We start from the raw sequence: 13136 nt of genomic DNA, 5'->3' as shown, positions 1-13136 counted from the left end.
TATCATTCAAATCAACTTTCCAAGTAACAGCATGACTACTTTTACTAAAAACATGGTTGTTGAAATTGCATGAAAAAGTTCCAATCATTTAGAGAACCATGCAAAATTACAAAGAATAAATATCATTTGTAATGCATTAGTTTGGGAGAAAAACAAAGCAATTTTTGATTAATTAAATTGGACCCAGGTGCAGCCAGTCGTAAAACAATTTGCCATGGTATGTGAACAACAGTAACTAAACAAGTAAACAATGGGAAGGACCACCCACATTCAGGACAGTGTGGATGTAAAGGAAAGTTTTGTGCACAACCATGCTTCTAATTGATCAAAAGTTGGCTTCCCCAAAAAAAAAAAAAAAACCTTTAAATTGGGGAGAAGACCAAAGAAAAAGGAGTGGAAAGTAAGACTCAGTACTGACAGCACTTAGATCTCAAATACTCGGTGAGCCCACTGAGGATAGAGAGAGAGAGAGAGACTACACTCCTCCAAAGGAACACTCAGGTATGGATAAGATATGAAATCAGACAAAAGTGCAGATAGAGCCTTTCCATGATATGGAAATAATTGAGTGAACATTCCTGATTATTCTAACTTATCCTCAGTCATTGTTGTGTCAATTGGTACCATGATAAACTGTATTCTTCTGTAAATAAACTGTATATGTATATCAAACAAGTTGAGTATGGAGGTGTATTTTCTATGAACCTACTGTACTGTACATTTGGAATGTCTCGACTGTGCTAATTCAAGAAAGCTGCTTAAGCAGACAGAGGACAGAGATGAGAAATCTTCACTTCATCATTTCTTGTTTCAAAACACTTTGTAATTTTTGCAGCATGCATTAGACAAATGTTTTTCAACCACCAGTCTGTAAAGAAAATTTCACTGGTCCACAGAAAAATATTTGACCATATTGAAGCTAGTGCAGTTGATTACGGGTGACATTTAAATAGTAATTTAGAGTTACTGTATGTCCTTTGTTACATACAGTAACTCTAGATATAACTCTAGAGGGAGAGAATTAAGGCTTATCCTGAAGAATGGCTTCTACTGTACTATTTTAGATGCAATGTTTTGTTTTCAACTATGTTTAGTCTTCACTGAGTACTTAGGTGTATTAAATTGATAACATTTCAGACATTGATATAAATATTTTTATATATTTCAATTTTTTAACCAAATGTTTGAACCGTTTTAAATTTGAATTTGTTATTGGTTCGATTATAGAACGATTGTAAATGTTCCAGAAAATTGATCAAATTGAAAACAGTTCATTTGACTCTCAGCAATTATCATTCTCAGCAGTAGCTGTTATATAACAATTACTATGGTTGTTGAAATACTGAACATAATGGTGTTTGCTTGCAAAATCCGCGCAGGCAAAGTTGCAGGTAACAGCTAGTAGTCACATACGAAAGCTATTTTTTAAATAAGGTCCGTTTTTTAATAAGAAGAAAAATACTGTAAATATCATTAAAATATATTTTTTCCCATATTCTACATACTTTTATCTACTTTTCTACATAATTCCCATTTTTGTTCAAACATTTGTCATACCGCTCAACAAGTTTTTGAATTCCAACTTCAAAGAAATCTGCCGCCTGTGAAAAAGCCTAATCCATGATTGCAGTTTTCACTTCTTCGTCATCGATGAACCATTGACCACCAAACAACTCCCTTAAGTATCAAAACAAGTGAAAATCACTGGTTGCAAGGTCTGGACTGTAAGGTGGATGATCCAGTTGTTCCCAACCAAAAGAACTGATTAGACCTTGTGTTTGTGCAGAAACACGTGGACTTGCATTGTCATGGAGCAGTAATGGAACAAAACTGAACTTGAAACCTGTGGAAATTCAATTGATAACATTGAAATCATGAATCGTCGGTCCTGTTGAATTTTGTCATCCACATCACAAACCAAATCTTCAGAAATCAGAGAAGGTCGGCCAGGGCATGGCTCATCATACACATTAACCCACCCGTCTTTGAACATTCTCACCCACTTTAGAATTTTACTGTCACTCATAGCATTATCACCATAAACTACACAAATCTGACGGTGAATTTCCATTGCTGCCAAGTTTCTTGCACTCAAGAATCGAATAACAGATCATATCTCACAGTCGGCAGGTGACTCAATTTTCTTAAACATTATAAACTTTTACAGCTCAGCACAGACAGACGATACGGCTGCAAATGGTGTCTAAACGCGCACAAAGCATGCTCGGAGCAGATGCATATACGCACTGCTACGATCATGCATCATTCTCACTCTCATTCACAAACAGACCTTATTTAAATAATAGCCCTCTTATAATTACTTGGTCCACATAAAATTTTCCATAATTTTAACAGTCTGCAATGTTAAAAAAGTTGAAAAACACTGCTTTAGATTATGGCATATTTTCAATATATTTTTTGCAAATTAAAAATGTATGTATGTGTTTTCTTAATTCTTAACACATAAAAGACAATAATTTTGTTGACAACACGTAAACAAACTACAAACGTAGAAAAAATTAATAATGATAATTTATGTTCTCTTATATGTAATCAATATTTTAATGTTAAACTTTTTAATTAATAAACTTCTGCTTCCAGTTTTGGGTGTAGGACAGACCTAGAAAAAATGTCTGTCTGAGAGCATGTTTTTTTATCCCCAGCTGTGTGGGAAATGATCAAGAAATTTCCAATGTCACTAGGTTATAGGCCCAGGCATACTGATTAAAGTAAATGTAAAAATCTCTGATTCTATTCAACTTTATAAAGAAAAAAGGAAAAGGAAACCAAGAGAAGTGAAGGACAGAATTCAGAATTTGACACCAAATGTAGAGGTGAGTATAAAATTTCAATCATGGGAGAGAATAATGCTATTTATCAACTAGAAAAATTGATTGCTTCAAATTATCCAACATGGAAGTTCAAAATAAAGATTTTGTTAAGAGTGAGAGATTTGTGGGACACAAATGAGCAGTTAAGAGATTTCTTAAAGAAGGATATAGTGCACAGACAATCCCTTTCACACCATAGCAAAATGGAGTTGCAGAAAGGACCTTATGGTTGCATAGAACTATGTCATTGACACCCGCTTACCACCTAATTTTTGGGCAAAAGCAGTCCATACAGCGGTATACATCAGAATTTGCTGATCAAGAAAGATTTCTCGATGACAAAGTGCCAGAGAAATTATGGAGTGGACAGAAGTCCTCCATTTCCTATTTTAGGAGATTTGGTTGTCTAGTATACTCATGGATACCAAAACAAACACAGAAGAAAATTAGATAGTAAAAGTAAACCAACCATATTTTGGGTTATTACATAGAGAGAAAGAACTTTCATCTCTATGATCCTGTTAAAATTTTGGAAGATAGAAATGGGTCTGATTTATTAAATGGAGAAACGTCAAATGAGAATCTAGTATATATATACATGAAATTTTAGCCACTAACTCTCAATCAGAAACATTGGAAAATAAAACATTACAATTACAGAAGCCAAATAAGATCAAGTCAGGCACTCATAGCTTGTTAGAAGAGAACCTGAGTGACTGATTGTGATCTTGTCTCAGAAGACGTACTGTAATCAAATCCAAGATGACTCATAACCGAAGAACTACAACAGTCCTTGGCAATCTCAACGGATAGAAGCCATGGATGAAGAATTATCATTCCATTATCAGAAGAAAACATGAGACTTGGTAAGCAAGACTCTTGATATGAAACTGTTGAAGTCTAAGTGGGTGTTTAACGTTAAGACAAAAGGGATAAAACAAGAACCAAGATTCAAGGCCAGATTAGTTGTGGTGGGATGTGGACAAGAATACGATATTGACTATTTGGATACATATTCTCCAGTAATAAAGTTAACGAGTTTGAGAACTACTCTAGCATTGTAGTGAAAGAAAACTTGGTAACAAGACAGTTGAATGCATACATTCATGGAAATTTAGATGAAGAGATGGAGGATGAGTACACAAGAGAAAAAGTGTGTAGGCTCAATAAAGCAATATATGGGTTAAAACAAAGTGGAAGGAACTGGAATAAGACTCTACACGATATATTGAGTAAACCTGATTTCAGAGGACATAATCTGACCCTTGTGTGTTATTTTAAGTGACAATATACAAAAATTCTAACTCTCAGAGTATATGTAGATGATATGCTTTTAGCATCAAATGACACAATGTTCTTAAGTTCCACAATAAGAGAACTACAAAAGCAGATTAAAATGAAAGATATGAGAGAGGTGTCAAAGATACGTAGAATAAGAGTGCAAAGAAAGGGTGAATGCAACCAGATTACAGTCAGTTCAATGAATCTTATGATTTAATACATTGGACAGCAGCTAAGTGCATATTATGATATTTAAAGGATACAAAAGAGTTAAGTCTCAGTTATAAAAACTATGAAGACAAGTTGCATGGATTTGCTGATGCAAATTGGAATTCAAGGTTATGTAATAGAAAATCTATAACAGGTTACATTTTTAGACTAGCAGGAGGGGCAGTAAGTTGGAAATCAGCAAAACATAAGCCTTTCAACTCTCAAATCAGAGTTTATCGCTACCTGCAAAGCTGTAAAAGAAGCAAAGTGGTTGTGTAAGTTATTGGAAAAGATGCAATTTCAATGACATTTACAAAAGGCTATCCCAATATACTGTGATAACCTCTCAGAAGTGTCACTGATGAAAAATTCCATCAATCACCAATGAACCAAAATATTGAGTTAAAATATCTGTTTATTCAAAAAGAGATAGAAGAAGGAAAATTTATAATCTAGCATATACAGTAGAGTGTCGTTTATCCGAAAGTCAGTCAACTGAAACGTCAGTTAACCGAAAGCTTTCAGATTCAGATTGTCAGATTAAGAAGTCAGATTGTGTCATGCTGAATCGAATGTTTTTGATACTAGATTAACTTCTAAAGTATAATTTTTTTGTTTTTATATTTTTCAATATATTTTGTTTGTACAAAATAAGGAAATAATTTTTAACGATACAATAGCCTCGATTATTATTATAAAAATTTTCGTTAGGCTTAAAATTGATGAAAATTCAACACAAAGTGACACACAACAGAAAAAAAGTTCAACATTGGATAGGTTAATATATTTTTCCGTACATAATCAGTTATCTGAAAAATCAGTTATCCGAACAACCCCCGTCCCCAATTGATTCGGATAAACGACGCTCTACTGCACTGACTGAAGAGATGATAGATAGTTACTTGACAAAACCACTGTCCATCAAGAACAAATACTGTACTGAAGAATCAGGATTGAAAAATTGACTATTAAAACAATGCAAACATACAGCATGGAAACACATTCCTTTAAAATAATAATTAAGCATTATATGTTAAAGGAGAGTTTTCATTACATTTTACACACTGTCAATAAGTTATTGATAATGATTTGTTAACTGTTATTTTTGCTTGTTTACATGGATGGGAGTGTTGACGACATGTAAACAAACTACAAAAGTAGAAAAAATTAATAATGATAATTTTTGTTCTCTTATATGTAATATATATTTTAATGTTAAGCTTTTTAATTAATAAACTTCCACTTCCAGTTTTGGGTGCGGGACAGCCCTATAAAACAATGTCTGACTGAGAGCACACTTGTTTTTATCCCCATCTGCGTGAGAAATGATTGAGAAATTTCCAATTTCAAATTTATTTAAAATTAAGAACTGATGTTTAAATAACAAATATTAAATCAATAAAATAATAATAATAATTTATTCATCAGGATGTTCAAGATTAAACCAAGTAACATTTTTTATTTCTTTCACTTTTAACTTTTAGATACAAAAAAACTGTAAAAAATAAATTCTTGTAACCTTTAGTTTTCTTCTATGACATTGATGAAATAATTTATTTGTTAATCAGACTGAATTAATCCTATTTAATTAATTATCTAAATTAATAATAATTTTTTATTTTAGTTCCATATTTCATTGATTCTTTTCTTCTTCATTAAACTATCAGTTCATTTGTAATTTAAAGTTAAATTTTTTGAAACTTTTTTAAACTTTAAATGAAAATGTTAACTATTTGATTCACTTACCAATATTGATATAAGAGTAAGAATTAGTGTTACTAAAGGACTAATGGATGGCAAAATTTCATGTTTGTATTCTTGAATCAATCCACCAGTCATTGAACCTTGAACAGAAACTGTTTTTTCTTTCAGATGAAAATATGAAGCTAAATAAAAAAATAACAACAAATACATCTCTTAAATTCCAGCAACTTAAATTTTTTTGGAACATACATACACAATAAAAAAAAATACAAATCAAAATTATTTTATAATTAAACAAAATATTAAATTTTAAAAATAAATTTTTATTCTTTAATAATTAAAAAAAGGATTTCTAATTTAGAAAGTTAAGGTAAGGCTTAAGGTTTAGAAAGTTAAGGTTACATAATTGTAATTACAGCCATTACAATTATGCAAGGATTCAAATATTAAATTATAAAATGATATTGTATGACTTTATGCACTTAATTGGTTCATATATGGTTTTATTTTTGTGCTAGTGTGCAATAATTTTCAGAGAAATTTTGGGAAGCATTTAAAGAGAAAAGATTCTCCATTCCATACTACAGTACATGTTATGACCAGAAGACAACTGAAATACTTGGAAAAATTTATAAAATCTATGGGCTAGTTGTCTGTGAAGTAGCCATTTATTACAGCATTTGTGGCAGCAGCATGAGACAAACATACAAGACAAGCATACAATACAAGTATTCATGTATATTGAGAATGAAACTTTAGTTCTATGGTTTTAAAAATTCAATGTTCTCTTGCTTTAAGTCTTAGCAGAACATAAAATTCTGCACATCTGTGGAACAATAAAGAATAGAAAGTTCCACATCATATTTATAAATATTAATTAACCCATTAAATACTCCCATAAATATGCATGATACATTTGGTGGTTCTACAAAGTAAGTACATGTATATACCTTCTTCAAGTTTATCTCATTGTAGTACACTCATGTATTTATGGATAAATATGAAACTTTACAGACAGCTACAAACATCTATTGACAGGTCTATAAAATTTTTTTCCATACAGATTTTGCATATTTTATGAGATTTGGCATAGAATTTTCTATCATGAAAATAAATATGACATTTATTAGTCATTCATACATACTGTCTCCTGAATTGTTGGAGTTATTCAACACAATCAAATCAAAGAAAAAAAATTTAGTTCATTGAAAAATGTGAATGAAAAGACAAGATATTAACTTCTTCATAAAGTTATATTTTCTAAAAACTAATTCACTCTGCAAAGAGGTAGCCACCAGTAAGCTCACTCATCAAAAGGTTAAAACATATTATTTCTAATTAATACATTTATTGGTATCATAAACAATATAAATACCATCCAAGGGAAAAGTGCCCTGCGTAATTTCTCTGCCTCTGGTCACACCACTTCATGGTTCCTTCTGGTTACACACTTCATATCATATTCTAAATGAATATGATATGAAGTTGTGACCAGAGTTCAATATCAAATATTAAATAGAAATAAAAAACAAACCACAAAATATTGAATTTTATTCAGACAGGACCATCAATATCCATTGTAACTAATTAGAAAAAAGAGAATGAAATACATAGAGTGGATGTCATGCCAACAATTTTAGTGATTCAAGAGAAAAATTCACATAAAAAGGCGTAAAGAACATTTTAATATCCTGTTAGCACTTTCGATGTATTTATAAATGTTGTCTTCAGGCAGAACTGAAATAAAACAGGTTTTCAAACAAGTTTTTAAATTGGAACAAAAACAGCATTGGCCACTTAGAACATAACTAGTTTAAAAATAAAGTATTAGATTTAAAATACACATAACACCATCGCGTATACGCCTTACTGTGCAGAGAAGGCAGGGGTATAGAAACGGAGCTTAATGCATATGTTTTAACTGTTTGTATAGACTGATCCAAATCCTGGGCAACTCAAGAGGAAAAGAGTTGCAAGGAGACAGCAGTGTGGTGAAGAGGGACTCCCAAATGTACTGTACTGTACATCAAATTCCTTTCCTCACAGCACCTGAGCATCACCATACAGTCCCAAAGTGGGATGTGGTAGTGCTGTAAAACCATCTTGGACAGCTCGGTGTCACAGCTGCCCTGTGACCGAATGTTAGTGCTCTGATATGCAGCTGGATAGCATCCTGGTGGTCGCCCCAGACATTGGGTTTTCCAATGGAATAGAATATACACCCAACTTTACTAGGATCAAAACAGCATCCCTGTCGTTACATAAAAGCCTCCTCAGACTAGGGTGCAGGGTAATGGTTAAAAGTAAGGCATTTTGCCTAAAAATACAGCAAATCCAGGCTGTGAGGCAACCACAAAATGAGAGAGAGGGGTGGACTACTGTCCAGTCCCTTGGGCTGTGTAGTACAACAAGGCAGTAGCTGGGAAAAGGGATCTTTTAACCCTGTTTAGGATATGACTGTATTTGGTGGAGCCATATCCTGCCACACATACCGATGTGCGGATGATCCCCGATTCAGAGTTCGTAAAACGTTGTGTGGAAGGAATCAAAATGGCCCATCTGATTAAAGGGGCTATGGCCGCATTAACATACTGTTGTGGCTGAAAGGCCGTGGCAGGGAAAATTGGGGGAATGCTACCAAATTTGTGTTATACGGAGAATGCCAAACCTCCCTGGGACTTGGTCTAAAAATGCGATTTTTCCCTCAAATTCTTTTCCCTAGGTGAAGCTGATAGAGCAGTATACACTTGTCACCTGACGAGTGTATATTGCTCTATCAGCTTCCTATCTCTATCCTTTCTGACATTAGAACAGAGTCCTCCATATCCTGCCATGCCAAAAGAATGTCATCCACATACCTCAAGTATATCAAGAGGTGAGCTATTGTAAAAGGGAATCTAAAGACCCAGTGTTCAAGATGTCTCATGACTAATTCCGCTAATATAGCGGACAGCAGTGAGCCCATTACCACCCCCTTTACACCCTGTTTTTGCAGGTGTATCCTCCCATTGAAGCAAGAAGTAATTGTGTTCTGTGATGAAGAGTAAGGCTTCTTGAATCTCTAAAACTTGCTGTGCAGTGAAGCCGGAATCAAACTTGTTCGAAAACCTGTTTGATTCTGGTTCTGCCTGAAGATGACATTTATAAATACAGCAAAAGCGCTTGCAGGATATTAAAACGTTTCTTAAAATGTTCTTTAACACCTTTTTATGTGAATTTTTTCTCTTGAATCAGCAAAAGAATGAAAAATGTTAGTAATGAAAATGTCAGACTTTCAACTGAAGAAGAGAGAAATTGGTTCAGCAACAAGTGAAGATACAAAATGAAATTTCAATTTTTGTTCGTTTTGTAATCCTTAATAAAAAATGGAACCTTGAAGTCTACCATTTCATTTCCCATATGATACTCTCAATTTACACAATTTTGATTTTACACAAAATCAAAGTATTGTATAAATCAGTCTTAGATATTTTTCAATAAATAAAATTCATATTATTATTATTTATTTTACTTTAAATCACATACCTACTAATGCTAATCCTTTATCAAGTGTGTTATAAACAGCCCAAATGTTTGGTGCCCAGTAAGCATGTGTCAGACCACGTTTAAATGGAAACAAACGAGAAAGAACTTGAGACATCTGACCCTAAAAATAAAAGTTATTTTAAATAATCACTCACTAATTACATTGAAAATAACCTGTTTTTGAAATAATCTGGTTCAATCTATAACTTTTTAATTACTTTAGTTACATCAGTTTTATTAAAATTGATTATAATTTTTCAGAATATTTAATTAAAATCTAGATAAACCACAATACCTTTTTCTAGTCCAGCAGCTTTATTTCTCTATTAAAAAAAAAAAGTTTTTGATCTTTCCCTAAGATCTTCGGGTATTATTCAAAAAAAGGAAACGTTTGAAGAACATGATGTATTTCAAATTCGAAACGTCCAATGGGATGTGTATATAAGAATGATGTACTTAAATTATAAAAGTTTATTGAAATGTGCTTACTGTGCATGAGAAATACATTTCTCTTCTTTATAATTAATACATATTCCAAGTTGGTCCACTTAAAAAATCTCCACAACTTCCAATCTTCTGAGTTGTTCAGTAGAGATAGCATTGTGTTCTTCAGACATTTCCTTTTTTCAAATAATACCTGAAGATGATGTTGGGGAAGATCAAAAATGTTTGTTTTATAGAGAAATAAACTGCTGGACTAGATAAAAGGTATTGTAGTTATTTATTTGTTTCATCATCCAGTTTCATGAAGTATTTGCTTTTAAAATCTAGATAGTTTTCTAATAAAAAGAAAAATTGCTTCAATTGTTTGCTTCTTCATAAACCAAGAAGCTGTTTCTCAAAACTATTTAGATTTTTTTTAAAATCAAATTGAGTTCCACTATGACATTCTGTAGTAGAAGCATAAACAAAATATCAAGTTTCATCTCCTATAATGACAATTTCTTTTAGAAAATCTTCATCCCCTCAGCCATGGAAAAGAGAGCTGCATGAGTCAACATAGTCCTGCTTTTGCTCAACTGTCAGTATGGGTCATGAATCATGCAAACACCTTCTTTTTAGTTTTACCCAAATTGTGTTCTACGATCTGAAAACTATCCTTAAAGCTCAAATGTTCTGCTATCATTCTGAGTGACATTCTTTTATCTTCAATAAGTAGTTTGCAAACAATTTCCACATTTTCATCATTACTTGCACTGTAACAGCGAACACTTCTATCATAAATAACTTGCTCACTTCTTTTAAAAAATTGGAAATTACCATTTGGAATACTTGGAATGACTCAAGGCACTAGTTCCACACTTAGATAAAAATTTAAAAAACTATGATGTTTTTTAGATTTTTATCTAAAAAACATTATATACACAGTTATGATAATGAAGTACCACATAAACTCAAATTTATTTGTGTTAATATTCTTAAACATAACACTTTTTAATAAACTCATTCCTGAAAACAATATTTTCTACACATTAAAACTATTACAGTTTATTAAAATGTGCTATTTCAAGAATATTAACATCAACAGACTGAGTTTGTACTTCATAAAATGTAATATTCTGTCTCTGCAAAAATACACAAATTATTACTATCTGCTAAAAATTATCATCTTGTATAAAATATTACATGTAACATTTAATATTATATTTAAAATGTTCTATTCACAATGAATTACTACCATACTTAAAATTATAGCATTTACTAGCTTAAAAACAAATTCTTATATATTACTTACCATTAAAATAAATGGACCAAAAGAAATAGAAAAAACAGATAACACAACAAAAGATAATTTCAAGAAGTTGTAAATACAAAAGTTTTTCCATTCCAATATGCTGCCTATAAATTAAAATTAACATAATAAGATTTTAGTAAAAATAACTGATGTTTAAAAAGTTAATTTCTCACCTTTCTTAGATTGGATGAAACAATAATGACGCAGCAGATACACAAAATAAGCTGGTGCAATATAAAAGTAAATGTGTTTCATATTGAGTAATACCGAAAACCAAAAAGTTGCTTCCAAATACTTTTCCTGAAAAGTTCAAGTAATAAATTATTATTATTTATAGGTAAAAGTTATACCTATATAACAAAATATGTTCATACCTAAATGAAATTTGTCATAATTTTAATATTTTCTTATTTAAAAAAACATTAATTCAATGGTGTAGAAACAGCAACTATCTCAGGTTGTAAGGATTTACTGTATGATTTCAATATTTTTAAGTGTAAATTCATTATTATTATTAATTCTAATTAAAATTTTCTTAATATTTACAAGGCAGAAAGAGATATTAAAAAAAGGAAATTATAATTAAAAATATTTTTTTCCCTCAATATCTGTTCTCAAATGGATCTCTTTTACAGCATTATTTTTCTTTTGTTTCCATCCATCTTTCACATTCATAAATTAATATTAGTGTAATGATTGCTTTATATACAGTAGAGCGTCGTTTATCCGAAAGCCAGTCAACCAAAACGGCGGTTAACTGAAAGCTTTCCAGTTGAACTGTGTTGTGCTGAATCAAACGTTTTTGATACTAGATTAACTTCTAAAGTATAATTTTTTTGTTTTTATATTTTTCAATATATTTATTTTGTTTGTACAAAATAAAGAAATAATTTTTAACGATACAATAGCCTCGATTATTATTATAAAAATTTTCGTTGGGCTTAAAATCAATGAAAATTCAACATGAAGCGACATGCAACGGAGAAAAATTTCAACATCAGATAGGTTAATATAGTTTTTCATATATAATCGGTTATCCGAAAAATCAGTTATCTGAACAACCCCAGTCCCCAACTGATTCGGATGAACGACGCTTTACTGTACTTTCATTTTTCCATTGATACTATTCAGAAATTCATCATATGATATTAGGAATAATATGGTAGCTGTTTTCTAATAAATTTTAACTATTCTGTTATTTTCTTTCCTCATTAGTTTATTGGTATTAATTACAAACCTTGACAACTTCATTATCTTACAGTCAGAAAACAAAATGCTTAAATTATAGAATATCACCAGATAATAATTAAATTTAAAAATTATAATTGAAGACAGTCTATTGAAGGAGGAATCACCATTTATTCAGTTTCGATGTTCTGAAATACACTTTTTCATGACCGACCTTTCTTTATACGCTACTTCTGATGGCCAAATAGCCTATAAGGAAAGGTTGGTCATGAAAAAGTTGTATTTTAGAACATCAAAATTGAATAAATGATGATTCCTCTTTCAACAGACTGTCTTCAATTTTAATTTTTAAAACACTTAAATCTTTTTTAAGAACCTAAATATAAATACTAAAATATTTCCATGTGTATATATAATAATAATATTATTATTATGTTGGGTATAGTGTAGTGGATTATACTTGGTTGACACCAGCTGCTGTGTACTATACCAGAGCATTACAACCAAAACAGAACAAAAATTAAATAAATGTGTCAGTGTGTGTGTCTGTATTCAGGAATTGCCTAACAATATGGCACGTATTCAATATTGTGGCCTTCTGTAGTATGATGTATGTGTTTGTATTCAACTATAATGTTTGCAGGCTTTTGTGTAGGTGTGTG

The 13136-nt window shown here is 31.4% G+C and overlaps 1 protein-coding gene across 1 annotated transcript in view; it reads right to left on the bottom strand.

The window, feature by feature from the left end:
- xit (ALG6/ALG8 family glucosyltransferase xit) overlaps positions 1-13136 on the bottom strand; it is a 35706-nt gene that overhangs the window by 4328 nt on the left and 18242 nt on the right. Inside the window, exons 5-8 of the mRNA XM_067273745.1 lie at positions 11460-11586; positions 11287-11390; positions 9552-9672; positions 6069-6208 (exon numbers count right to left, since the gene is read on the bottom strand). Of these exons, the coding sequence (XP_067129846.1) occupies positions 6069-6208; positions 9552-9672; positions 11287-11390; positions 11460-11586 (492 nt within the window). The remainder of the gene's footprint in view (positions 1-6068; positions 6209-9551; positions 9673-11286; positions 11391-11459; positions 11587-13136) is intronic.

This window comes from Centruroides vittatus, unplaced genomic scaffold (genome assembly GCF_030686945.1).
Source record: "Centruroides vittatus isolate TY-2023 unplaced genomic scaffold, ASM3068694v2 contig_487, whole genome shotgun sequence".
Classification (NCBI taxonomy): domain Eukaryota; kingdom Metazoa; phylum Arthropoda; class Arachnida; order Scorpiones; family Buthidae; genus Centruroides; species Centruroides vittatus.
The sequence above is the reverse complement of the archived record's forward strand: the minus strand, read 5'-3'. Positions and strand labels throughout refer to the sequence as shown.